The sequence below is a fragment of the Aedes aegypti genome, chromosome 3 (assembly GCF_002204515.2).
Source record: "Aedes aegypti strain LVP_AGWG chromosome 3, AaegL5.0 Primary Assembly, whole genome shotgun sequence".
Lineage (NCBI taxonomy): Eukaryota > Metazoa > Arthropoda > Insecta > Diptera > Culicidae > Aedes > Aedes aegypti.
Window position 1 is genome coordinate 189,430,909 of NC_035109.1, and position 26,858 is coordinate 189,457,766.

Here is a 26,858-nt window from a genome sequence, read left to right on the forward strand (position 1 = left end):
CATTTTTCATTTTCAATAATTGCGTTTCGGTTGCTGATAAGTAAGTATTTCCTCCAACGAACAATTCCTGGTTTAGACATTGTGGAATTTGATCGAACTGCTGTTTTGTGTTGATATGCGGTTTCTACAGCAGATGGAGGTTGGAAATGCACTTGATGTTGCGGATTTTCGGGGAGCTACAGCAAGTTCAACAACATTGGTGACCGATCCTACTGTGCAAGTTGAAAAGGCTGAGAACAGAAAATGCGTCAAAAATATTCAACTTTCTTTTAAAAACAACAACTCATCCAAAATGCAATTATCTAAAATGATGGAGATGGGAAAGAGAATGAAGGAAAATGATAGATATGCATGAATATGTAGGGGTTATGAAACAATAATAAAAGAGTAACCGAATCTTTACTATAGTACTGAAAAGATCAGTAAATCGAAAGTAAACAAAAACTTAAATTACCGAGTAAATCAGTAAAATAAAAAAAAGGATTACTGACTAAATCGGCATATTGAAATTGACAGGAGCTTTTGCATTTGCGGAGTTTTCGGTATTAAAAGAGATTACCGAGTTAACTCTGCTGTTCAAAAACCCAGTAAAAAATTACCGACTTCGGTAATCAAAACTGAGTGTGTATCTCCCAGTCAGCACGTTCATACAACCATCTAGGACGACGAGTAGTGATCGGAGAGCTAGCAGCTATGGTGATCTGTATCGGATGATGATCACTTCCATGAAGATCAGTAATGGTGTGCCACTGGAGCTTAGGCAGAGTTGAGCGACTAACTGCGGTGACGTCGATGGCGCTAGAGTAGTGACCGTTGTAGAAAGTGTCGGAGCCATCGTTGAGTACTACTAAGTCGAGTTCTTCGAAAAGATCGAGGAGAGTAGTCCCTCTACGGTCTGCACGATTTCCTCCCCAAGCAGGGTGATGAGCGTTCATATCCCCCAGGCATATCACGGGCCCGGGAGCGACTTCTAACAGGCTTTTGACTTGTTCGTGGAGATTCGGGAGCGCCCCACATGGTAAATATACGTTTATTACGGATATGTTCAGCGGATTTTGCAGTCGAACACCCACGGCAGGGACATCGCTTCTGAGATGTAGGAATTCAAATGGGATGGTACGTAGGACCCCAATGGCGACTGAGTGTCGAAAATTGTTTCCTTTTTTGATTGTCCATTCGTATTGACCTCGCAGGGTCCGATTTAATTGCTCTGCAGTGACTTTGTTAACTTCTTGGAGGGCCAGACACCAGGGCGGACTGGTCTGCGTGAGAAGTTCGAGGTCACCCAAGTTGTTTAGGAAACCATTGATGTTCCATTGAAGGATGAAGTTGGTGGGCCTTGGAAGAGACGGTGTGGGAAAATTGGTGTTGCTGGTGAAAGAAGAAGACACGTTACTCTGTGTACAAAAACGGTTGGCCTCACTGGTTTGCGTACTACAAGCTGGGGGACTTGATGAATGAGCCGAACAAGACAGAGCCAGACCAGTGGCAGGTGGAGTTCGTCCACCCACCAAGGGCAAGGATGTCCCGACGGTAGAAAAAAGGTGTTTATTTCGTCCGTACTTGTACTATGCTCGGGTAAAGTTGGCTGATGGTTCTTGACTCCCACGCTGTCCTTCGGTGGACAGGGGTTGCCCCCTTTGTGCGTCCCGAGATCTAACGGCATAACGGTCTTGATTCCCTCGACGTCCTGAGGGGAATAGGTGTTCTCACCCTTGTCCGTCCCTCCTTAAGCTTCCCCCCTGCGCTGAGGGTTGTCCGCCAATACCGGTGTGGGAAGAACGTCCGCATTGTCGGTGCCCCAGCTACCAGGGGCTATCGCTGGATCTTCGTGCGTCGAGTGTCGGAGTCGACCCGGCTGTTCTGATTGGGTCCGGGCTTTCGGTCTGCCGGCGCCCCGACTGCTCGAGGCGCTGTTTTTTTTCAGATTTTCTTCATCTAACTTACTGTTCGAGTGCAGGAGTGGACCCGAAGGTTCCGGTAGGGGTTTGGTTTCCGGTCCAACGGCGCCCCGACTACTCGAGGTAGAGTCTAGACAATTGTCTTCGTTGATTGGTTGTGGAGTCATGTTGAGGGTGGAGGGTGTTTCGCCTGGTTGATGGTGTTTTGATGGGAAGGCTATTTAGAGTTTTTGCTAACGTTTTTCCGAGTAAGAGAGGACTGCCTTTGTACCTTCACGCGTTCACGCTGTCCTGCAGCTTATCTGGAGAATTTGCTTTACTGTAAGGTCGTTTAGGAGTGAGAGGATGGCTTTTTGTAAGGCTTGACGTCTCCTTCTTGCGGATCATGGGAGAAACAGGGGGTCTTGGTGTTCCCATGTGTTTGGAAGAGCTCGGAATGTTGTCGAGAGGATGATAATCGTCGCTATAAATGTCTAGCGGATCATCATTAGGCTGTTGTTTCTCGGGTGTGAGGGTTTTGGAAAGAGCGCTTTCGATTGGGGTTGCAAACTCGATAACAGAATCTTCTTGCGTGAGCGCGTTGTGTGCAATGCTGGTAGACGTATTAATGGAGCTTTTAAGTGTTGTACTTCTTTTTGCATTTCTATGTTGGCTGCTATCAAATTCTTAATAACTTGATTAAACATCGCTTCTTGTTTATCTAATATTGCTTGGAAGCTGGAGGGGATACAATCGACTGCTGGGGGATTTCCGTCCAGGTTTGAAGTTGATGTATTTTGGCCATTAAGAGCGCTCTCAAGCTGTTCAATGCGTCGGTCGCGCATTTTTACCATCTCCATAAGCTCGTCGATCTTTTGATTGAGGTTTAGAAAGTCACTGCTAGTTCCTGTTGCTGTTATTTTTGCGTACGTTTTTGGATCATTTGACTCCTCGTAGATACGCCTAGCTTCGGGGTAGGGCACATCTTGATCGATTTTGATACGCTGGATGTCGTTTTCTTTTCTATAAGCAGGACAGGACCGCTCTCTGATTGCGTGCTGGGTAGTATCACATTTACTGCAGTATTTCGCTTCGGTGCAGGGCTTATCGGCGATAAAAGGGTGATCTCCAGAGCATGTACCACAGATTCCCTTTTCAATTTTACAGCGTGACTTCGTATGCCCGAAAGCCCAGCAGTTAAAACACTGCATGGGCGACGGGTAATAGGGACGTGTTCTACAGCGAATGTAGCCGAAGTCTAAAAACTCCGGTCTGTTGGTTCCCCTCAAAGAGATAATAAGGGTCGATGTGTTGATCCGAGTTTCACCGGATTTTCGGGTGATTCGCCTCACTTCCTTTACTCCTTGGTCTTTAAGTTCCTCTGCAATTTTTTGCTCTGATTCATAGATCACATCACGACAACTGACCACACAACGCGTTGTGTTCAGTGCAGGGTGCTCGATAATCTCAATGGGAGTACCGTCAGAGAGTTTGGTCATCATTAGCAGCTTTTCGAAGTGGCGGACATTCCTCCGGATAGGCTCCTTCAATGTTTGCACCAAGATGAGCTGGTATTTCGAATCATGAAAGGTGAGTGTGGCTGAACATTTTTATTCACGCCTTGAAGTCGGAGGACGTGTAGATCTCCGTACATCCCATCTCTGTCCATGAAGGCTGGCAGTGTAGCTCGTGAAAAGCTACCAGCGACTCGTCTTGAAATCGCACCATCCAGTTGGGGAGCCTCCCCCCAAGGTGGGGGACCCCCCGGCCACGTTACCATTAAGGCAATTCACTAATTGTTCACTAAATAAACTGCTGTAACAATTTCGCAATAGCAGTTTCACTGTTCACTCGGTTTCTTCTCAGCTCTTCTGCCACTAAAGCTTTCTTCAAAAACGCGTCTGTGGTACGATGTCGGGAAAGGTTGCGAACGCCTGTCGAATAACAGCTTCACAATATCACAACCAGATGGCTAAAGCCACAACTCAAGCTTTCACTTCTACTACACACCACCACAGTACACAAATCGAGCTTGCTTTATTTGTACCCTCGCGTTTCAACCTCCCCTTTGGGGAGGGATCGTAATTGTCTCACAAAATCACTCACACGACCCGGATTACGACCTCACAATTGCACTGTGAGCAGAGAGATGGATTTGTTCGCCACCAATAATCTTTCACGTGTTGAAATTTGGCAGCACCACTATCTTCGAAAACTAGAAAATCGCCACAGATTAAAAACCACACTACCCCCTTGCCCAGAAGTCGCTTCGGGACAAAGGGGCTTGGAATAAAACTGAATGTCTATCGCTTGCTCAACCGCGCGAAAACGAACAAATGGTGTAGAAAAAAACAGGAACACAGCCGCGATTGATTACGGTTATTCCGTATGTACGAAGAGACGAATATAACAACGGAAAACAAAGTAAAAACAATTTAAAACTGTTTGTTGATCGACCGGTTTTGGTTAATAAAAGGATAAACAACTTCACAGTTGGAGATAGCGATCAACGCATCTACATTCAACCATAGCCAGTTGCAAACTGGGTGCCAGTACCTGTCAAAGTTAACAGGTAATGGCACCATTGTGTTCAAGTTTTGTTAAAGAGCGAAAGAGAGAAAATTTCGCCGTGAAATGCCTAATGGGCAAGAGGTTGGAACTAGCGAAACCCATTCGCACTTGTTCTGAATCCCAGTTTCAACCTCAACCTACACTCACGGACAAACAGACGTCACATTCTCATCATTGTCCATCGACCACCTTTTAAACAATCGATTCAAATATTGACTGGTCCGCTGGACACGATACATCCCGCGGCTGTTGTAAAGTTTCCAAAAACGCGTATTTGCTTAAAATCCCACGCGGCAAACGGTTTATTCACAAATTTCATAACGCAGAAAATTACCATTTTGGACATCCACCCACCACCTCCCCCCTAACGTTTTTTGTATGAACATTTTCCTAATTTTGTATGATATCTGTAACGTTTTATGGACACCCACCCACCCGCTTCAACTATACAATTTGTGAATGGGCCCAAATGGTACACTCAGGCGAAAGGACTATCGAAATACATAAGATCCCTTTATGAAAATTCGCCACAAGGAATCAGGTTGAAATTCAAAAATTTACCTTATGAAAACAAAATTTAAAAACAAAAAATGTTTACGACAACCTGGAATCGAACCAAGAACGGCTTTAATCTTGGAACATTTGCTTATGCGACAAGAATTACCCTTGGCTTGGTTAACTATTTTTCAGATAACATACTTAAACTGATTGCAAGGAAATATATGACGCATACTATATAATTATATTGAAATAAATAAACAGTAGCAATAAGGTGTCTTATGTAATGAAACAACTTTAATAATTCCGTGTATCGCTATTAATTTTGACTTAAGACAGTTCCTCACTGAGGGAGCTTATCCCACTGATGCTTCTGGACATGCTAGCTGATCCACCGGAATTTTTCGCATCCAGATTGTAGTATTCGGCTACCTTTGGTGGAGGCTTGTTAGACATGATCTCCGAGATTTGCGTGATGATCCATTTGCCCAACTTTATCACAGCAACGTGCGCAGCAAATTGAAGCAGCATCGCTCCAAAGCCTTTGTACAGACCGGAAACACCTTCGGTGGCGATGGTCTGACGGTAGCAGTCAACGACTCCCTCGTAGCTGGTAAGGATCGGAACCACTGAGTATCCAGAGTCCAAATTATCGATGATGGTGCGAGTTCCTTGCAGCTGGATTCGGTGTAGGATTGTTTCGAACGGATAGAAGATAATCTCCGTGGTCATGAGCGAGATCATCGTGGAGTACACTTCTATGACCTGACTTTGAGCGGTGAAATCACGAGTACGCGCACCTCGCTTCTCCTCGAAGAACGTTACACGGCGACACATGATCCGCGTGGAAATTCCTCTTATGAAGAGCCTGTTGGAATGAAACGTTTAGTTATTAACTGAGAGAGACTCGTGAAGAGGAAAAATATCAACGTCATATGCAGCCCATATTCCGCTCTAATGGCTGATAAAGTGAAAAGTTTTTCCAAGGATGCTGATTAATCTAAACGATCTAAACACAATACTAACTTTTTTCACAAGTGTCGGATTGTTTGGCGATCTTTGGCAATATGCTTCATCGTAAAAATACCTATCAAAATCTGTGTTCAGAATTTTTGTAGAGGTCAATGGGCGACATCTGGCGATTTTTCTTTGCAAAAGTAAGTTTTCCCATAGTAGATCCCATACAAACTTTGAATAACTGGCGCTAATATATAGTTTCACCGATCGAGCTAAAATTTTGCACAGTTGTTTTGAGACCGAAATGCAATCCAAAAAGTGGACTGGAGCGAGATTTCAAATTTTGTCCCACACCACTGAGCACAGCTTTAAAGTGATGGGCGAGATGCAGAGGCGCGTGATTGGATGGTAGACAATCGACAAAAGAATGTGCAAGTTGAGGATCAAAGGCCGTTTCTTCAATATCAGCATAATCAACTTGCACAGCACTCACCGAAATCGTTATCGGAGATCTCAATGCTCTCGGATGGTCAGCAAGAAGAATTCAGACCGATTATAGGGAAGTTCAGCGCTCATCAGCTTACGAACGAAAACGGCCTTAGACTCATTGATTTCGCCGCCTCCAAGAACATGGTCATACGTAGTACCTACTTCCATCACAGTCTCCTGTATCGGTACACCTGGACGTCACCACAATAGACTGAATCACAAATCGACCACAATTTGATTTATGGACGACATCTCTAGGATATAATCGAGATCAGAACCTATCAACAACTACATTCGGTACCGGAGCCCGCCACGGTACAAACTGGAACGACTCAAGTTACCCAAATTCACAACTGATTATGCGCAAAGCCTCCGAAGAAAAAGCCTTGAAGCAACGTCTCCTGGTGAAGGAGAGCTTACCGATGCCCCTCTTGAGGACTGCTGGCGTAGTGTCAAAGCAGCCATTAACAACACAGCAGAAGTTGCCATTGGGTTCGTAAAAGAAATCGACGAAACGGTTGGTTCGACGAGGAACGTCAGTCGATTATGAACGAGAAGAATGCAGCACGGGCGATGATGCATGGAGGAACGTGAGGTGATTGAAAGGTGGAAGCAACACTACGATAAACCTTTGAATGGCGCAGAGGAGGAATACCAAGGCAGCAGTCATCGGTGCAGCAGATGCGGGAAACGTGCCAACTCCTACAATAGGTGAAATTAAGGATGCTTTCAAACAGCTCAAGAGCAACAAAACAACTGGGAAGGATGGTATTGGAACGGAACTTATTAAAATGGACACGGGCAGGTTGGCTACTTGTCGGCACCGATTGATAGCCAGGATCTGGGATACAGAATAGCTACTGCAACAGTGGAAGGAGGGAGTAATATTATTGTATAAATGGTGACAAGTTAGAACGTGAGAACTATTCATAACACAGCATATAAAGTGCCTTTTCAGATCATTTTCCGCCGTCTATCGCCGCTATCAAGCAGATTTGTAAGAAGTTATCAAGCCGGTTTCGTAGACGGTCGATCGACAACGGACCAACTCTTTATGTTGCGGCAGATCCTCCAAAAGTGTCGCGAATATCTAGTTCCTACGCATCACCTATTAATTGAAGAGCTATAGAAAATTATGGACGAGAACGATTTTTCCGGGAAATCAATCAGACTGATCAAGGCAACTGTGGATAGTGTACAGTGCTGTGTGAAGATACCAGGTGCGTTATCGAACCCGTTTGAAATACGCAAAGGACTACGACAAAGCGATGATCGTTCCTGCCTCTTATTCAATATTACGCTTGAAAGTGTTATGAAACGGGTCGGCTTCAACATGCGGGGCACGATCTTCAGCAAATCCAGCCAGTTCATCTCTTTCGCTGACGATGTGGACATTGTCGGAAGAACGTTCCAGGTGGTTGATGACCAGTATACCAGGCCGAAGCATGAAATGTCTGCTGACTGGAGGAACCGTGCGCGGTAGAGCTCGCATTGGCAGATGCGACAGAGATGAGTTTCAGTTGATGGATGAATTTGTCTACCTCATGGGTAATGTCGAATAACAACTGCAGCAAAAAAATCGAAGACGTATTATTGCCGGAAGTCGTGCTTTCTACGGACTCCACAAGACCAGACCGCAAACTTCACCTCCGTACTAAATGTGCCATGTACAAGACGCTGATAAGACCGGTAGTCCTCTACGGGCATGATACGTGGACAATGCTCGAAGAGGACCTGCAAACGCTAGAAGTTTTTGAACGACGTGTGCTTAGGTCCAAAGCCCTGATAAAGGTGGATGGTTGTATAGCTATGGCCAGGCTTGATAGAAACTCCTCTGCGATGCAAAGAGGAGGCGATTTTGCCGTTTTTCTGAGGAGAAAAAAATAAACTCAAAATTTTCAACACAGATCCTCAAGCGATTCGAGTGACAGTGCAGAAAATTGCGAGGAATTTTTCAGGCACTCTCTCTCTCTCGTTGCGATGCTTACCATCACTCACACTTCAGACGAACTCTCGAATCTGCCGCCCGAACAGACAGTCCTCGGGGAGTTGTGAGAGCACCCTTTTTTGATGAAATTTTACTCGGTTGTGTTTTGTGCTGCATCTTCCTCGCTCATTTTTCGTTGCCTCTCTGCATAGAATTTTTTTCGCTCCCTCGCAAAGAGGCAAAGGCAGCACGCTGCTCTAGAGTATGTCATCGAACTCTGATGATGTTGAGGTCATCATGTAAAGAACAAACGGACAATGCTGTATCATGTCAGCACCGAGGAGGCAGTCCCTCTAGCACGATGTAGGTAGCGCAACCCTGGTTAGGTGGCCTATCGAAGACTCTTCACCAACCAAGAAAGGCGAAAGTAGAGCAAACGGATTGAATTTACGGCAATAGACCCGGCAACGAATGAAGGCCCACGATTTGAAAGTTGAATCTTAGAACGTGAGAACTTTGAATGAACCCGCGCGTGTTGGGCACCTGGCTCGTGAACTGCGGAATGTCGGCGTGAACGTGGCAGCTATCCAGGAAATACGCTGGCCGAGAACCGGAGAACGTGAATTCCGAGCGATGGACCCCATCGCCAACACTTCATTCACTTGCAAGTACCACATCTACTACAGCGGTGGCGACAGAGCAGAACGTGGAGTTGGCTTCAAAGTGATTGAGAAGCAGATGAAACGAATTATTCGGAGAAAACCGGTAAGCGACCACACAGATTCGTATTTGAGAATGAATCTCCCAGACTTCTCATGTTTTTTCAACAACATTTATTATTATTATTAATATTTATTTAGGACACTTTACCATATGTGTGGCATTCGTGTCGAAATAGTCGTATTCATTCTTCAATTACATAACATCGTTTAAAACTAGATTTGATTATAGATATTACAATCTTTGAGAAATTGCAAAATGTTTGCTTCTTTTTTTGCATCGTGCGCTAGTATTTCAGAAAGTGATCCGGTGATTTCGCATCTGACCCGTTGTTGAGAATATCCTCTGCAGTCGATCAGGATGTGTGGGATTGTTATTAGGGTTCCACAAAATCGACATATAGGCGGTAAGGTTTTGTCGATGAGATGTGAATGGGTGAGACGAGTGTGCCCTATGCGAAGCCATGTCAGAGTACGTTGTTCGGAAGTATTGTTACGGTCTGGATATTTAACTGGAGAACACTTGATCAGTCGAAGTTGAGACTGGACTTGACGCCATTCAGATTCCCATGTGGACCAAACACTTCGCTTTAGAGCCATTTTTACGTCTTGAGAGGGTAGAGGAGTGTTCAGCTTGTGCTGGTTTCGCGCTAATTTAGCTAGGCTGTCTGCTCGATAGTTCCCTCTAATACCACAGTGACCTGGGATCCAACAGAAGGCGATGTTCCTGTCCTTAGATAATTTTTCTACTGATTGAATCCATGGGTGTTTGGATCGCCCACCTCGTAGAGCATCTATGCAGCTGGCGGAGTCAGTGAAGATGATGGTGCTGTGATTTCCATTTACTTTGGACACACAGTAAGCAGAGCATGGGCTTCTGCTGAGAATATGCTGCATTCGTCCGGCAGGGAATAGTTTTCTTCTTCTTCATCCATGACAACCCCAACCCCAGTAAAGGAGCCATCTTTGGAGCCGTCAGTAAAGGATTTCACGTAGTGCCGGTAACGATTTGTTGTGAAGTCCTGGAACATTGGTATCACGATCCTACGTGCCAGCTTTAACGCTATTTCTAAAAATGTTATCAATGCGTGGAGGAAGGGTGTACCATTCTCGGTCGGTGTTTCTGAGAGTAATGCAAATGTTCGGTAGGAGTAGCCTGTTGTTTGCTGGAAGATGTCCTTTGCCCTTGATACCACTGGGTATTTGGAAGATAACAGATCTTTCTCCAGAAGTCGTACAGCTAATTTCGCTAGTCGTAGAGTTACTGCAAGGCGGAAAGGTAGGCAGCCGGCTTCAGCCATAATAGATGTAGTGGGGCTAGATACAAATGCTCCAGAAGATAGGCGCACAACTTCGTTGTATTTTGGCCCTAGCATCTGCTCCATGTCCTCGGTGGTAGTACTTGTTAGCCCTAGGCCGTAAAATAATTTTGAAAAGATCAGTGCTGAACCTGCGCTCGGTAGGGTTGATTTGTTTCTTCTCTTCAACCGAGACCCTAGAATTCGGAGGATATTGATTCTACTGCTACAGCTTTTCTTGATAGTTGCTAGGTGCTGTTTGAAATTAAGTTTCGAGTCAATCATAATTCCCAGGATTTTAATTTTCCGCACTTGTGGGACAGCATTCCCTGTTGATATTGATCGCTCGACCTCGTTTACGGTGGCGTTGACGACAACAGTGCATAAGCTTGGATTTAGCTGGAGCAATGGAGAAACCTACGCTGGCTGCCCATTCCGTTACGATTCCAACGGTTTTCCTCATGCTCTGGCGAACTAATCGACGGTTGTTTCCCTTCACTACGAGAAGAACATCATCAGCGTATAAAAGAATTTCAGCAACCGACGGATTTTTTTTGAAAATAGGCTGCATGGCTACCAAGAACAGCGTAACTGACAAAATAGATCCTTGTGGCACGCCATTGTCCGCTTTTCTGAGGCTTGATGTAGATCCATTGGCGAACACCTGGAAACGTCTGCTTGCAAGGAAACTGGATAGCATGTTCATCATTCGACCAGAGATTTTCCATTCTTTCAGTGTGTGGAGGATGCCAGGTTTCCAGGTAGTGTCGTAGGCCTTGGATATGTCCAGAGTCACAATCTCAACATGCTCGTCGTTTTCAAAGCTGAGCAAAGATTCGAGTGCAGCCAAGTGGGAATCCACACCTTTTCCCGACCGGAAGGCGTGTTGACGTGGGTCCAGTCTTTGGTTTGTTTTGAGCTCAGTGATAAGCCGACGGTTGACCATTCTCTCGAAAACTTTACCCATGCAGCTCAGAAGAGCTATTGGTCTATAGCCATCCGCTCTGCTACGGTCCGAATCAGGTTTGGGAATTGGCATTATTGTTCCTAGCTTCCACTGATCGGGAATGTACCGTTGTCCCAGATACGATTAAAAAGCTCCAGCATTCGATGATATTGGTAGCCGTTGCATCATTGGGTATCCAATGTTGTCTGCGCCTATTGATGAACCTGCTTTGCGCTCTAAGGCCCATAAGAGTTACTCCAAAGTTAAGTCTTGGTTGTATTTTTTATAGAGATGCGGTCGCTGAGTTTGCCTGAACGCATTCCAGTCAGATTTATGTTGCCGTCTAAACTTATCAGGGTAAGTAGCATTGGAGGATTTACTTTCATATTCATCGGCTAAAGCTTCCGATACGTCCCAACCATTGTTAGTGAGGCCAGTTGGTAGATTAAGTGTGATTGTGGTGGTGGATTTTTTGCCTTTTTGTTAATCTTACTCCACACTTCGCTGGCTGGACTATTAGGATTAATGCTTTCGACGAAATCTACCCAGCATTTTTGCTTTGCTTCTTTGACGATTTTTCGAGCTTTAGACCGGGCAATTTGAAATTGTCGAAGTGCATCGAGCTTTTGGGGATCTTCGTCACTTAACCGCCGGAGAGCACGTAACCGCTTCCGTCTTTGCTTCACTGCTGATTTGACGTCTTCGTTCTACCATGCGACAGATTTCGTTCCCCTTCTTCCGGATGTTTTTGGAATGGATGCTGCCGCCGCCGATATGATATAGTCGGAAAATTCCTCCACTGTCAGCAAGTGTCCTGGGCGTAGAGTGTTGCTTGTGAGTTCTTCGAAGCATTTCCAATCGGCTTTGGTATAAATCCATTTTGCCCGGGTCAGTGGTTCGTTTGAGACGTCGAGCGTGTTGATTAGGATCGGTAGATGGTCGCTGTCCGAGGAATCCGGCAGAATTTTCCAGTTGAACTTTCCTGCCATAGATGTGGAACACATAGAGATATCTAGCGCTTGCGAGTTACCAGTTACTCGATCTATTCGAGTATGGGAACCGTTGTTTAATACAATCATGTCATTTTCGACCACGATCCGTTGGAAAGGTGTTCCGGTCTTAATTGCCATGCCAGCACCTTGTCTCCCATGCGTTGAGCATTTGCTGAACAAAAACTCGTATCCGTTTCCAAGGAATTTGTTCGGAAGTTTGTGCCCATCTACGTTTGTTTCTTGCAGACAAATCACAACCGGTTGGTGTTTCGTGACTAAAATCTGCAATTCACTACGGTGCGACCGAAGACCGCATATGTTCCACTGCATAGCGAATGAAGACGGAGGGAATCGTTCAGCGACGTCCGAAGCCGATGAAGGGGTGGAGGATCTAGAGTTGGAATGCGGTGGCCTGGGATACTGTTGGTATCTGTTGCTATCAGGGCCGAATGTGGTGTTGCACAACTCGACTGGATTCCAGGAGGAAGGCGAGAATGCAAGGCGCTCGTGACAGGCCTCATTCAAGTCCCCCCAGACTACACGCTCTCCCTCCCCTCGTCGAGGACGCCCGCGAACTGGGCTGGAGGTACTTGGTTTGCTGTTGTTGTTTGTGTTGATGTTGTTACTCTCTGGCGTGGTAGTTGATTTAAGTCCTATAAGGATGGGAGAGTTCGAGGGAGTATACTGGTTCACAGTTAGGGAAAGTGATGCAGAAATACTTGCCTTAGAGAGAAAATTGACCACGTCGACTGCCGCCAGAGGCTCATCGGAAATATCCGGAACATCCCTGGTCAGGGTCGACGTGGTGAGCCTCGCACTTGGCGAATCAGGGTTTGTAGGACTTGACGATGGCACAGGTTTCAGGTTGTTGTAGTGGTCGTAGGCAACAGAATCAGATACGACAGCGCATGGTAGCGCTAGAAGTTTCCAATTGATGAACATTGGAGCTTGAAGGTCCGCGGATAGAGGGTTGGATATCTGAATCGTCTCATTTTTCTGCTTCTCTTTCGGAGGTGTAGGGGTTGCTGAAGACACTCTACTTTCCTCAGCAACAAAGAGCTTGTCATCTTGGTTCGTATAGTCTAGCGTGGTGCAGAATTGTTGTCCATGATCGGGTCCAGGGGTATATTTGCAGGGGTCTAATCTTGCGTCGGTGGATAGTCGTCGTTCTACCGTTATCGTGTCCGTTTTCGATGCCAGGTCAATATTGAGATTCGGTGAGGAGTTTTGAGGGGTTTTACGAGCCATTATCCACTGTGGTTGCACTGCTAGACGTACCTGGGAGATTCTGTACACGCTTTCCACGATTGGCACTGGAACTTGTTGGAGAGATTTCAAATATACGTTTGCCACTTCGGCTCCGAGTGCGGGCGCCCACATCGGTCCCGATGTCGCGGTTGTCTTTCCTTTTAGCTGGTGGTGAGACAAATGTCTTATCTTTTCTCGATTGATATGTTGTCTTGTGGGGGATGTTGGGGACTGGGTTTGATGAAGTGGTCTGGTTGTCCATGAATGGGCTGGGTTGAGAACTTGGCCGCAGTGATTCTCGATGAGTTGGTGTGAGGGCAGCAAGCTTTTTAGACAAGTCGGCTACTTGTTTTTGGAGTGTCGCTATTAATTTGTCCTTTACTGCTAGTTCTTGTTTGAGCTGGTTTTGGATCGTGCGGGCAATAGTTTCTCTCCTATTTTCTTCGTTGAAGAGGCGCCTGGCTTCACCAAACGAGATATTTTGATCCACATTTATGTGGATGATTTTGTCTTCTTCTTTGAATTTAGCGCAGTCCCGTGAATTAATGGGGTGCTCTTTTTCGCAATGGTAACAGTGTGGGGTGTTGTTGCATTGTTCTCCTTCTGCTAAATGGAGCGGTTGTGAGCAACGTAGGCAAATGCCGGGCTTTTGACAGGCTTTTCGGGGGTGGCCGTATGATCCACAGTTGTAGCACAGTAGCGGAGATGGGTAGTATGTCCGCACTGGAATACGCAACAACCCAAAGAAGACATGATCTGGAAGCGTTGTACCGTGAAAAGCTAGGATCAGCAGCGGGGTGTTCTGGAGCTTGCCATTTACTCGCTTTTTGATGCGACGGACTGCTTGTACTTCTTGGAAGATCAGATGCTTGTGGATCACTTGTTCGTCCGTATTGATTGAGTCCGGCTCATATACGATGCCCTGCAGCGTGTTTAGGGTTGGGTGTGGTAATATTTTTATCTCCGTACCATCGGAGAGCTCAGTCAACTGCGTTAGCTTATTAACGATACTTCTGGAGGTAGTGCGAAGTAGGTATCGTGAACCACGACCTTCGTGGGTAGCTTTTACGCTTCTGGCTTCTTTAACATCGATTGCCGATTCTACAGATAGGCCGTTGACAAATGGTTCAGGAAGTTGAGGATCGTCCGTCACACCGTCGGGCACTTTGCATCGCAGAACTAAAACCATGGGTTGACCCAAATCATCCTTATTAAGCATCCATCCCGGCACTCTTCCACCGCGCAGAGACCCAGCTGGGTCGCCGGGGGCCCCCGCCAATACGGCGAGGGGTTCGCCGGCCATTAGGCCGAGCGTCAGAAGCACTAATTCGGATAGATTTCTATTTTCGATTAATCGCGACGAATAACTAAGTGTCGATTTTGATCAGTTTTTGACACCAACTTCTATTCGGGATTCACCGATCAGTATAGTCTATAGAGCGCTGCATATGACGAACCTAACCTCACTTATTTGACAGCTGCTGGTCCTGTTGTTTACGTTTCGGACTTAGTCGTTTTTTCCATCATTTTTTCATCTTCGCATTTCTACAACCAGCATGCTGATGGTGACGATTTTCCACGGTAGGAAGATAGAATAATACGATCCGTGGGTATCTGCAGTGGATTTGACCTCTCCTCGCAGCAAACTTTCACGAAATTAAGAATGATTCGAAAAAAGTCCAAACTGTAAACAACAGGACCAGTTCCTGTCAAAATTGATGCGTGACGTCACAGTGCAGTGGAGTATTGTTACAGCGTTTGTGTTGGTAGGAATAACAACTGCACCACCGTGAGACACTTTTTAATGATTTGCACTGTGAGTCCTTAGAGATTTCACCAGGATTTTACGATGACCGTGGCAGCACCGGCGAGACCAATCACGTAATGATGGTTTTGAAAATTAATTGCGCGAAATTCGGAGAAAACCGTACAAAAACATACGAGCTACTGGCACGTGTTGATGTACGACGTAATCCGAACACTCGAAACTGTCAACAACATTTAGGTAAATTAAATTTAACTCGACAACAAAATAACAAAAGCAATTTTTGTTTTTATAGTGCGATGATATATTTTTACTTCCCACTAATAATAAATGTTGAAATCGGTACATTTTGCGATTCGTATACATGCCATTGATATTACGTTGCAATTGTACCTAACCTTATCAGAAAATTGTTGCGTAATTAGCTCAAGAGCGATCGCGCTCTACACTGAACGAAAACTCCGGTCGCACATTGAATGATTATTGACTCATCCGAGCCCCATACCTATTTTCAGACATAATCAAGATGATTTTCATCTGCGCTAAAATCATCTGTTTACAAATCACTTCGAATGAAAATCATCCAGTCGTGGAATGATTTTTATCCTTCAAATAGATGCCTCAAATTGAATGATTATCATACACACATGTAAACAATCCCCATTCCATTATAGTTAATAATTAAAAGAAATCAAATCAAAACTTAACAACTACAGAACACTGTTGCTGAATGCACATTATTATTTATTTCCTTAATGAGGTTATTAAATGTTATTCACCAGTCTTCAGGAACAAATGCCAACCTGCCGAACACCATTTCGCTGAGCTCCATGGAATCATAATACTTGCATATTAGCGACCTGTGGTTGATAGATAGCATTAAGAAATGTGAAATAAATGATACAAAAGAGACTATTGTCAGAATCCAAGTGCAATTACCTGTAAAATTCACCCAGAAACTCTTGAAAAACCACGCTGCCGTCACCATGTTTACGTTAAGATTTAGAAGATTGATTTGACATTTGACCATCCCCTTTTCGTCTGATACTTCAGACAGTTATTGAATGATTTTCGGTTTGGGACATGGGAGAAATTAAAATCCGTCATAAATTGCATTCTATTCATATGTGTTATCATTGTTCGATTAGCTGCATAATACCATTCTATTATGATCTAAAATTCATCTCTGAATTGGATGATTTTTGTTCAACAGACAGTGGATACAGCATATTCTTTCATAATCATTCAAAATGAGGAATGTGAAGTTTTATAATCATGTGAATTACAAATCATTCAATGTGCGACCGGAGTTTTCGTTCAGTGTAAGCCATAACCAGCAGCACCCAGCCACACTCATGCTGTGTCCTTCAAGCGTGCTTTTGTTGGGCTGCGTGTACAAAGTACACGATGCGACCCGCAGTGTTTGCTAGACTTTGCGAGAAGAAGCAACCTTGCAATGAATCGCGAGAATAAACAACACGTGGATAAATTAATCCTGCGAGTGGAAAGGCTTCGCGAGCAACTTATCGGTGTGTTCATTATGCTTCTTCGGCGTTGCATCCGTTCGCGTTTTTGTGATGCTCTTCGTGATGCAAAAAAATAAAAATGAATTTAGGCGAATGTTGGATTGCGAAGATGCATAGATCATCGTTCGCGAAGAAGATCCATCGCAACCCTGTCTCGTTGTAGATAAAATTCGGGCGCGGTTATCCAGCGTCACGAGTTCCACAACAAACAGAACGCTGCGCTTCAATATACAACGTTTGTCGACTGATGGGGTAGCTGCACAGTACCGTCAGCAACTAGACGAACAGTTGGGAAGAATGAACGTTGCTGGAGACGTCGACAGCCTGTGGGACCCTATTCACGGAGCTGTGACAACAACGGCGCGGGAAGTGATTGGCACTGGTCAACGACGAAGACGAAACGACTGGTTCGATGAAGAGTGCCAGAGAGTGACAGACATGAAGAATGTCGCCAGAAGCCGTATGCTTGTGGCCGGAGCCGAAGAAAAGCGAATCCACCGCAGGAAGAAAAGGAAGCACGAAAAAAAGTGTGGTAGCTGAAGCTCAAGAAAGCATGAACCGGAATGATATGCGGAGATTCTACGCAACGGTCAATGGTGCGCAGCACAATACCGTACCAGTGCCCGCCATGTGCAATGATCGAGAAGGAAATTTGCTGAGCGATAAAACGGCGGTGGCTGCCAGGTGGAAGGAGCACTTTCAGCAATTGTTGAATGGTGAAAATGGAAATGTAGCAAGGAACGGGATGAATATTGATGATGACGATCAAGCTGTGAACCCACAGACAATCAGCTTCGCTGAAGAACTGTAAAGCTGCTGGGAAGGACGAGAAAAGAAAAAAAAAGGACGAGAACCCGGTCGAGCTGCTCGAGCACGGAAGTGAGCAGCTTTATCAGTCGATCCACCGAGTACTTCTGAAGGTATGGGAGGACGAAGAATTGCCAACCGGCTGGTTGGATGGCCTCATACGCCCAATCTACAAGTAAGGGCCTGTTCACAAATTTCATAACGCTGAAGGGGGTGGGTGGGTATCCTCAAAATGTTACAGTTCATACAAAATTTGTAAAATATTCATACAAAAAGCGTTACAAGGTGGTGGGTGGGTATTTAAAATGCCCATTTTTGGCGTTATGAAATTTGTGAATGAATACAAAGGGCACAGACTGGAGTGTGCCAATTACAGAGGAATTGCCCTGCTGAATTCGGCGAGTAGTTTTTCCAAAAATGTTCGGTGTGTTTATATATAAACATCAAAGCATTTAGAACATTGTGTACTACTTATCAAACAATCAGTTATTATTCTGGTAGATCTAGATCTCATATCCTATCTTTCCGTCAGCTCTTGGAAGACTTAGAACCACCATTGTATTCATTTCTAAGTATGTGCCAAATTTGAAATTCTTCAATTTGTAACACAATATGCTCGTAGATTTGAAGACCATTATTTCGGAAAGTTATTGGAAGGATTCTACCCTAATACCCCGAATTCCAAATCCACGAACGATCCATCACCCCGAATGAAATTACCCCGAATTCCAAAATCATGGGGAAATGTCATCAATATCATCATGTTAAGATAATTGTAAGAGCACGTACTGCATCTATAATGTGGATGTCATTTATCAAGTATGTAGACCTTAAAAGGAAATTCTTGAATGGCTCAGAATATCTCTTAATACAACACAACAATACAACAGTGAAATCAAAGTAACATATTGCTCTGAAATGCTTTGCATATGCAAAGATTTTTAAAGGATCATAAATCACGAATGTAGATCTGCGGACTATATTGCAAAGTTCAGCTATGACCGATATGTATTTATAATTTTTAAAAATATTATGTTTTTCGCCTATCGGGGTTTATGGATCTATCGGGGAACATTGAAACAACGTTCCTTTGGAAAGAGGGTTGCAGTTCTCGTAAACTGGCACTTTGAAAACCATCAAGTAATATGATATCGATATGAATGATCAAACTTACTGGCAAATGTATTTGGATATTCCTAGCGATATGCTTGGACCAACTAGCGCCCAAATTGGTAGCATTCGGCCTCTCTGGGGTGCGCTCCACGAAACTAAACGACTGGCACCTTCACGAAACACATCGAAGATTCCGGGTTTTTCGCTAGCGATATCACTTTGGACCGTTTCCACCAAGGACGCGGAGTAAAATGGAACAATTGTGGCTAAACTTATGCTAGAAATATAAAAAAATATTAGATGTCTTATTGAACTGCATTATTCGCTTTTTTAAACATTTCCAAAACCATAAGTGCTCTTCTGAATTCAAATCACATAAAAAGAGAAACTTAGAAGTTTGAAATACAAAGGTAGCGCAAGCGACTTGAAAATGAGCTTTCTAGTTATAAAATTTACCCTGAAGTTTACATAACTTTGTGTATTTCAACAATTCAGAATCGGTCCAATTTCATGAATTTTTTTTTCTCTTTATTTGATCTGATTTTAGAAGAGCTTTTCGGTTTTGAGAACATTCGAACAAGTGCTTACCATTTAAGTAATAAATGTTGTCCAAACTGCTTCAGAGTAGTTTTTGAATTTACTTCCCTAGAATGAAAGATTTAAGTTTATGTATTTATCTTCCACGTGAACCCAACAGCGCTTACTTCGGCCAAGGTGTAAATTTTGAAACGACGTCCTCCACAGCCAAAGTTAGACCTCGCACTAGAAGAACACTTCCTACTCCCTTCCACAGAGTGGTAACTCCTTGCCGCTGATGAAGATGGACGATAACCGGCACCAGGGTCAGGGGCACAATGTGATACTTCCTTGAGTTGTGATGCACCTGACACTGGCGCCGGAGCACCATAAACGGATGGCACAGCAGATTCTCCGTTATCAGGCTTATCAGGTTGACACTGGCGCCCAAATATTTCCGGAGTGAAATTTCTGAAATATAGACGAAGTAAGAAACCACTACCCTATCGCATACAGTGACTTAGTTTCGTATTTATACAGCGCACAGTTTTAACATTTCTCGATTACTTTTTCAAATCGACGTAAGTAACTTCCATACGGTTTTGAGAAAATTAATTCAGAAGAATCACAACCTGTCTTCTAAAATTGTTTTAAAATGAATCTCCTTTTTAACATTTTTTCGACGTGCACATTGCTTAAATTTTTCATACAATACGCTCGCGTTCAAAAACTATGGAGTTCCTATTATTTCACACAAGCATTTTATGACAAATTGATAAGCCGTTTTATTCAATTACTTGCGACGTTTTTCTACCAATGTAAAATCGACTCAAGTAGTGTTTTGTTTTGATTCGTGGCTAAGTCAATTTGTCTTTCCATACAACGGGGCGGCGAAAGTAGTAGTTAGGTTGCGAAAGTTGAAAATCTTACTTTCGCCGTTTTGTAAAGCCGAAAATTAAACGTTCTAAAAGTGAAAAATCGAGTTGGTTTAGAGCGAAACGTGTAGAATTTCGTCTGCGAAACACGAAGGATCTCTAAAGTAAGTTTGTATACTTTTTTGACTTGAGTCTATATGAATAAGTTTTCGAGATTTGTTTTGTAAAAAACTATCAAGTGGTAGGGGAATTTACGTATTCTCGGTAGTTTAAGCCAGTGCCGCACTTCTTTTGCACAGGTCTTGTCAGTGTGGCTTTTGTCGGCCGCCTCGTTTTCTTCGAAAGCTTTCTCATAAGAACTACAGGTCTCTCCGGCAGCTCCAAATCAACCGCATTTTCAGGCGAATTAATTTTAATTTGATCACATATTTTGCGAAATTGTGTGACTGTCTCGGAAATCTCGTCAGTGCAAAGCTGACAGCAGGGATGGGAAATGTACTGTAGCAAACATTTACCGCCTCTACATTCACATCTTTTTACTCGACCATCAAAATCCAAAGCAAACCATGACAGTTCAAAACAAAAAAATGTCACGGCTTTTCGAAACTGTAATCTTCTTCTTCACAACGTTTATTCAAACCCGAATGCGAAATGACTCGAGCACAGTGGTAACACGATTTTTCCGGTTTCGGGGTTTTGACTTTTTGCTCGGTAAAGGCGGCATAAAGTTGAAAACACGAGCGAACTATTAGCGATTGAAATATTTAACATTATTTTCAATCATTCACCTTGGGATGGCTGCCCGAAAACGGTCATAGAGGAGAGACAAAAACAGTCAAGCAGTGTGTGAACCGTTGGTGCGCGCCACACCTGATGGTATTGATGCTGCTGCTGCTTTGTGTTTTGGTTGACTGGCAGAATCGATGAACTGTGGTAAATTGTGGTCACAGTTCCCAAGCTTGGCTGACAGAACAAAGAATCAACTGAATGTTTTCATTAATGTGTTTTGGTAGAAAAATACTGTGTATTTGACGTTTGACATTTTGTTGCCGATTATAGTTGAATGGTGCTGAAGCCGTAAATTGCTTTATGTACATATATCGAATTCAAAATACTTTGTCAATAAGGGATCATCCACAAATTATGTGACGCTCCAAGGAGGTGGGAAGGGAGTCAAGCCCAGCGTGACAGGCCTTACAAAATATACGGAAGTCTCGTACAAAAAGTGGGTTCAAACAAGTTGAAATTTTGCGTGACGTAATTTGTGTACCATCCATAATGAAGGTCATACATAGTTCTATAATTCGACAATAATTAACTGTTTCCATTTACTTTCATATTTGGAAAAATGGCAAAGTATTCAATTTGTGTCAAAAGTTATCCCAATTCCATAATTGTGACCCTTTTAAAATTCAAACATACCTTACCTTACCAGTCAGGCTAAGGCCTGGGTGGCCTCTACTGTACGTAGGAGACGTCTCCATTCAACTCGGTCCATGGCTGCCCGTTGCCAGTCACGCATTCTGCGAAGGGTCCGCAGATCGTCCTTAACTTGATCGACCCATCTTGCTCGCTGCGCACCACGTCGTCTTGTGCCGGTGGGATTGTTTTCGAGAACCATTTTCACCGGGTTGTTATCCGACATTCTGGTGACATGCCCGGCCCATCGCAGACTTCCAATTTTTGCGAGGTGGACAGTGGTTGGTTCTCCCAGCAGCTGGTGCAATCCATGGTTCATCCGCCTTCTCCATGTTCCGTCTTCCATCTGCACTCCGCCGTAGATGGTCCGCAACACCTTCCGTTCAAAAACACCAAAGGCGCGTTGATCCTCTGCACGTAGGGTCAATGTTTCGTGCCCATAGAGGAGTACCAGTCTAATCAGCGTCTAGTAGATGGTGGACTTCGTGCGATGGCGAACTTTGCTCGATCGGAGTGTTCTGCGGAGTCCAAAGTAGGCACGATTTCCAGCAACGATGCGTCTCTGGATTTCTCTGCTGGTATCGTTGTCGGCGGTCACCAGTGAGCCCAAGTACACGAATTCTTCGACAACCTCGATTTTATCACCGTCAATATGAACTCGAGGTGGGGGGCATGCCGTGGCTTCTCTTGAGCCCCTCGCTATCATGTACTTCGTCTTCGACACATTGTCGCCTAGCTTCAGCCCTTAGTCGGATGTACGTATCCGCCATCGTTTCAAAGTTGCGTGCAACAATATCAATGTCGTCGGCGAAACCAAGTAACTGAATGGACTTTCTGAAGATCGTGCCACTCGTGTGTATCCCCACTCTTCTTATCACACTATCTAAAGCAATGTTGAACAGTAAACACAAAAGGCCATCACCTTGCCGTAACCCTCTGCGATATTCGAAGGGACTCGAGAGTGTCCCTGATACTCGGACTACGCATATCACTTGCCACATCGTCGCCTTGATCAATCTTATCAGTTTGTCCGGGCAACCGTATTCGTGCATAATCTGACATAGCTGTTCTCGATCGATTGTATCATAGGCCCATCATTCAAACATACAACACATTCATAAAATTCAAATGTTGGACATGAGTTTAGAACCACATAAAACATAATGGAAATTGCATCTCAGTGAGAGTTTAACTGAATGTCTCAATAATCGAATTATTGAAATATTATTGATTGTTCGGTAACTATTGCCTAGGGACCGTCCATAAGCCACGCGGTCTGGCGGATGACCACGGACCAAACAAATTTCAAAAGTTTTGTATGAACAATTAGACCAAATAGACCACGAGAAAGGGGGGGAGATGGATCTGAAAAATCCGGAAAAAAGACATAACTTTTGCACGATGACTTGCATGACTGTTGCATTGATTTTGAATAGTTTTAAGATTTTTCCGCAAAAATTTCGTGAGAATATAATATGATTCTAATGACACACTGACATGGGGCCCAGATAGCCGTAGCGGTAAACGCGCAGCTATTCAGCATGACCATGCTGAGGGTCGTGGGTCGAATCCCGCTGGTCGAGGATCTTTTCGTAAAGGAAATTTTCTCGAATCCCAGGGCATAGAGTATCATCGTACCTGCCACACGATATACACATGCAAAAATGGTCAATCGGCAAAGAAAGCTCTCAGTTAATAACTGTGGAAGTGCTCATAAGAACACTAATCTGAGAAGCAGGCTTTAACCCAGTTGGGACGTAACGCCAGAAAGAAGAAGACACATTGATTTTAAATTTCGGTCGGTCCAATGCTGAGGAAATTAGCCATGTTGTCCCAGTACGTTTTTTTGAAAAAGTTTATAACTTTAAGTAAAAATTTAGCATACAAAATTATAATGTTTTTTTTTGTAAAAATACATACGAAGTAATAATAACTCATTGCCTTTCGAATGCGCCACAGAGAGTTTCAATTGGTCGTGTAATCACCAGAACACTTTTGTATGTTTTTAAGGGGGTGAACCCAAACTTATGCACGGGAGTGTTATTTATTAAAAAAAAAATCAGTAATTTAAATCAAATAAATGCAAAAACACTGGAAGAGTTTATAAGGAATTATTTTAAAAATGTATGAGAGGCATTTCTGAGTCTCTGGATTGAATTTTGAAGAAGGTAGGTTTGAGATTCCTTTTGATTTACAGCCAAAGATTATTATGGAATCTCCACTAGCTATTTATTCAGCACTTCAGTCAGAAGTTCGTCCTGATTGTCATAAAATAGTGATTTTTTATTACAAATAGCAATTTTTAAGTCATCTGGTCAAAAATAGTGACCAAGATTTTTGAAGTTCATTCAATATTCGCAGACACCTCGATTTCACAAAAAAAAAAAGAAAATATACTTTTCATAAATCTACCAAAGTTTCAAATACATCCCCTAAAACATATCCAAATGCACTCTAATAGTGGTAAGCTCCATCGAAGTTAATACGCCAATCGCGATTGGCGTATTAACTTCGATGGAGCTTACCACCATAAGAGTCTCTAACACAACTAAAATATGTTATAAAATACTTGAGCATTTAGAGAGCATTGAAATTCAGTTTCATGAGTGGAATAGAACCAATTTTAGGCACAAATTCAATTCTTTTCCGTTATTCCAAAGACAACAGTAAATGGCAACACTTAATAATAGATTAACCTCTGAACTTCATTATTATGAAAGTATTTTGAATTCGATATACCTACCATCTGATAGTACAACCAAATTGATTTAAAAACAGTGCTCTGTACACATACGAATTGGAGTGACTGTATTATTCTAGCTTACCATCTTCAGGACTTTCGTAAAGCGGTTGGACATTTTTGTGCTTTTGCAGCGGAAGCGTCAAATCTCGTTCCGAGTTTATAAACTGATAATGCGTCGCCTCATGCGGGGATTTAAAGGTTGGATGAAACCGAGGTATATTATCTAACTGGTCTTCATCGTCTTCCAGATACCTTTTCTCAGGAATGGGGAAAAACAAAAACAGAAGATCATTAACCAAACGAAACTCAGGTCCTAGAACGTTTCCAAACTTACCTCTCGTACTCCTCCAAACCTGCCATATCTCTAGACATTAATCACGATATAAAGAATACACATAGAAATGTATTTGGCAGCAAAATTTGATAAAATCCTAAAGTTTTTCGTTTCGGTTGCAAAAATTTTGCGTTCCACTACGAAGGAGAAAAATATGTCAATTTTTGCATGATCGGTGCCGCTGTGACAGCTGGTCGACGTAGAGCTGCGCGATATTACGCCCACCACACGGTGGGTGTAGCTGATAGTTGTATTAAGGTCAAAGATTACTGCTCGCGTTGAAAAATGGGTTAACCAACGTGTGAAGTTTGATAGGGGAAGTGGTGGTAAAATGAACAGGGGTGGTAAAATGAACACCTTGCCTTTTATCGAGAAAAAACAAATTTCGATGATTTTTTATCACGCACGGACGATTTATGGCATACATCAGAGTGTTCGAGTTGATACGTAGGCCAATTGAAGTGAAAATATCAACGAAAACTAAGATTTTAAAAAACCACGTTTGAAAATTAGAACTGACGTAACTTTTAGTTAGGAAGACTTGAGGTTTTTCAGAGAGGTGAATATTGTTATGATATGAGGTCAAAACTGATACCTTTAGAATTCTTTTTGAATGGGTTACAATCATCAATGGATATATTTTCGGTAAGGCAATAAAACTTTCAGTTCTGTTCATTTCACCACCAACAGCTGTTCATTTTACCCACATAGTGCAGATAAAATGAACATTCAAATCGTTTTTTGCTAGCTTCAAAAATATGTGAAAATTCAGCTATTCTCGTATAAATTCGTGTCACTGCTATAGATAACATCCCTGTTTTTGATGTTGTGGGATAGAACTATATAAATTCCTCATTTTTTTTATCAGAAACAAGATGATTTCCTTAAGGTGTTCATTTTACCACCCCTTCCCCTATTGTTGAAATAAAAACGACTTCTAAACCAACAAGGCTTCTGTCCACACCGCAGGCTACTGACTGATATCGCTACCAGCTCAGTATCTCTCTTATATTTCATGTCTGGGTAAAGATATCTACAATTCATTCACCTAAAATACCACCTCTACACAGGGATTGAATCCTGAGAAAATTGAGAGAATCTCTCACGTATCGCTCTCTGTAACTATCATAACACGCTGCACAATATGAGAGACTGTTTATCGTATACTGCTACAACTTTGATCGGATTGGGGGGATAGTAGTGCATTAGACTGGCCCTTAAACAAAAAAGTTGTAAAACTTAACGGGGCACCCCCTAGATATGAGCCTTAGGGTAAGAAAAACGCTCTCTCAAAATTTCAACTCAATTGGTTGCTCCACCAGCTGGCGCAATCGATATGAAGTTTGTATGGGATATTCGTCTCAAATATATTGAAAATTGACCCTATGTCACTGTTTCGTTCCGTATACTAATTGTTCGCGTTCAAATAAGCCCAGAATGACAAATACACTAGTTGATACCCTAATGAACATAATTGCAGAAGGTTGTATCTGGATTTAATCTCATTTTCATTACTTTTTCAGTTGTTGAAAGTTAGGCTTAGTTCAGTACTCCCGTACAGTCACTTATATGCATGCGACATGTGCCTCAGCTCGCCCAGCGTCATAGGTGGCTATGATGCGCTTAGTGGTTACCTCCAAGCTATGTTGAAGAAATACAAGCAGTATTGCATGATATACTTTCAGATGGTTAAAACACCAACTTTATTAATTTTGATCGAGGTACAATCTTCTACAATATTCTTTGCTATTATATCAAGTAGTGTTTTTGACATTCTGGGTCCAATTGAATGCAATCATCAATTTTCCTGAACCAAACAGTAGATGATGTGCTGTTGCTCATATGTTTGAGCTCAAAATTCCATATCAACTTCAATTCAAATGCGCCAGCTCATGGAACGACCAAATGAGCTGAATTTTTCAGAAAGACTTCCTCTAACCCCAAGAAATAATTCTGGGGGGTGCCCCGTGGAATCGTACAACTTTATTTTTCTCCCATACTGAGCTGGGCCAGTCTAGTAGTGCATGATGAAACCCCTCTAAACATGCTCCAAGCCTGGGGGAAACTATTGCTATTGGAAGTTCGTGGATTGTTTATCGTGCCAGTAAAAAAAACACTATCCCCAACGGTAAACAAGCGAGAAAAATGGATTTTATCATCGCTCTCTCTTTGGGGCTCTCGTCGCTGCTTCCATTTATTAGATTTGTTACACCCTGCGATACAATGACGATCGTG

General features: G+C 43.2%; 1 protein-coding gene and 1 long non-coding RNA gene across 2 annotated transcripts; both read right to left on the bottom strand.

The window, feature by feature from the left end:
- Positions 1-5,219: 5,219 nt before the first annotated feature.
- LOC5570986 (solute carrier family 25 member 46) lies at positions 5,220-24,801 on the bottom strand. The gene is made up of 6 exons (XM_001659401.2): positions 24,624-24,801; positions 24,372-24,541; positions 19,441-19,723; positions 19,325-19,381; positions 18,798-19,013; positions 5,220-5,817 (listed from the first exon to the last, which is right to left on the bottom strand). The coding sequence occupies exons 1-6, from the start codon at positions 24,659-24,661 to the stop codon at positions 5,280-5,282; spliced, it is 1,302 nt and encodes a 433-aa protein (XP_001659451.2). The 5' UTR covers positions 24,662-24,801; the 3' UTR covers positions 5,220-5,279.
- LOC110678316 lies at positions 16,010-17,006 on the bottom strand. The gene is made up of 2 exons (XR_002501493.1): positions 16,230-17,006; positions 16,010-16,150 (listed from the first exon to the last, which is right to left on the bottom strand). It is a non-coding gene; the product is annotated as an uncharacterized LOC110678316 (long non-coding RNA).
- Positions 24,802-26,858: the final 2,057 nt, after the last annotated feature.

What these genes read in the sequence shown, in the direction of transcription:
- LOC5570986 (XM_001659401.2), bottom strand. Translation starts at nt 24,661, where the DNA reads ATGTCTAGAGATATGGCAGGTTTGGAGGAGTACGAGAG. An exon ending in TTACGAAAGTCCTGAAGATG is followed by an intron (nt 19,724 to 24,371) that starts GTAAGCTAGAAT and finishes TCTATATTTCAG; the next exon opens with AAATTTCACTCCGGAAATAT. An exon ending in AAATTTACACCTTGGCCGAA is followed by an intron (nt 19,382 to 19,440) that starts GTAAGCGCTGTT and finishes CTTTCATTCTAG; the next exon opens with GGAAGTAAATTCAAAAACTA.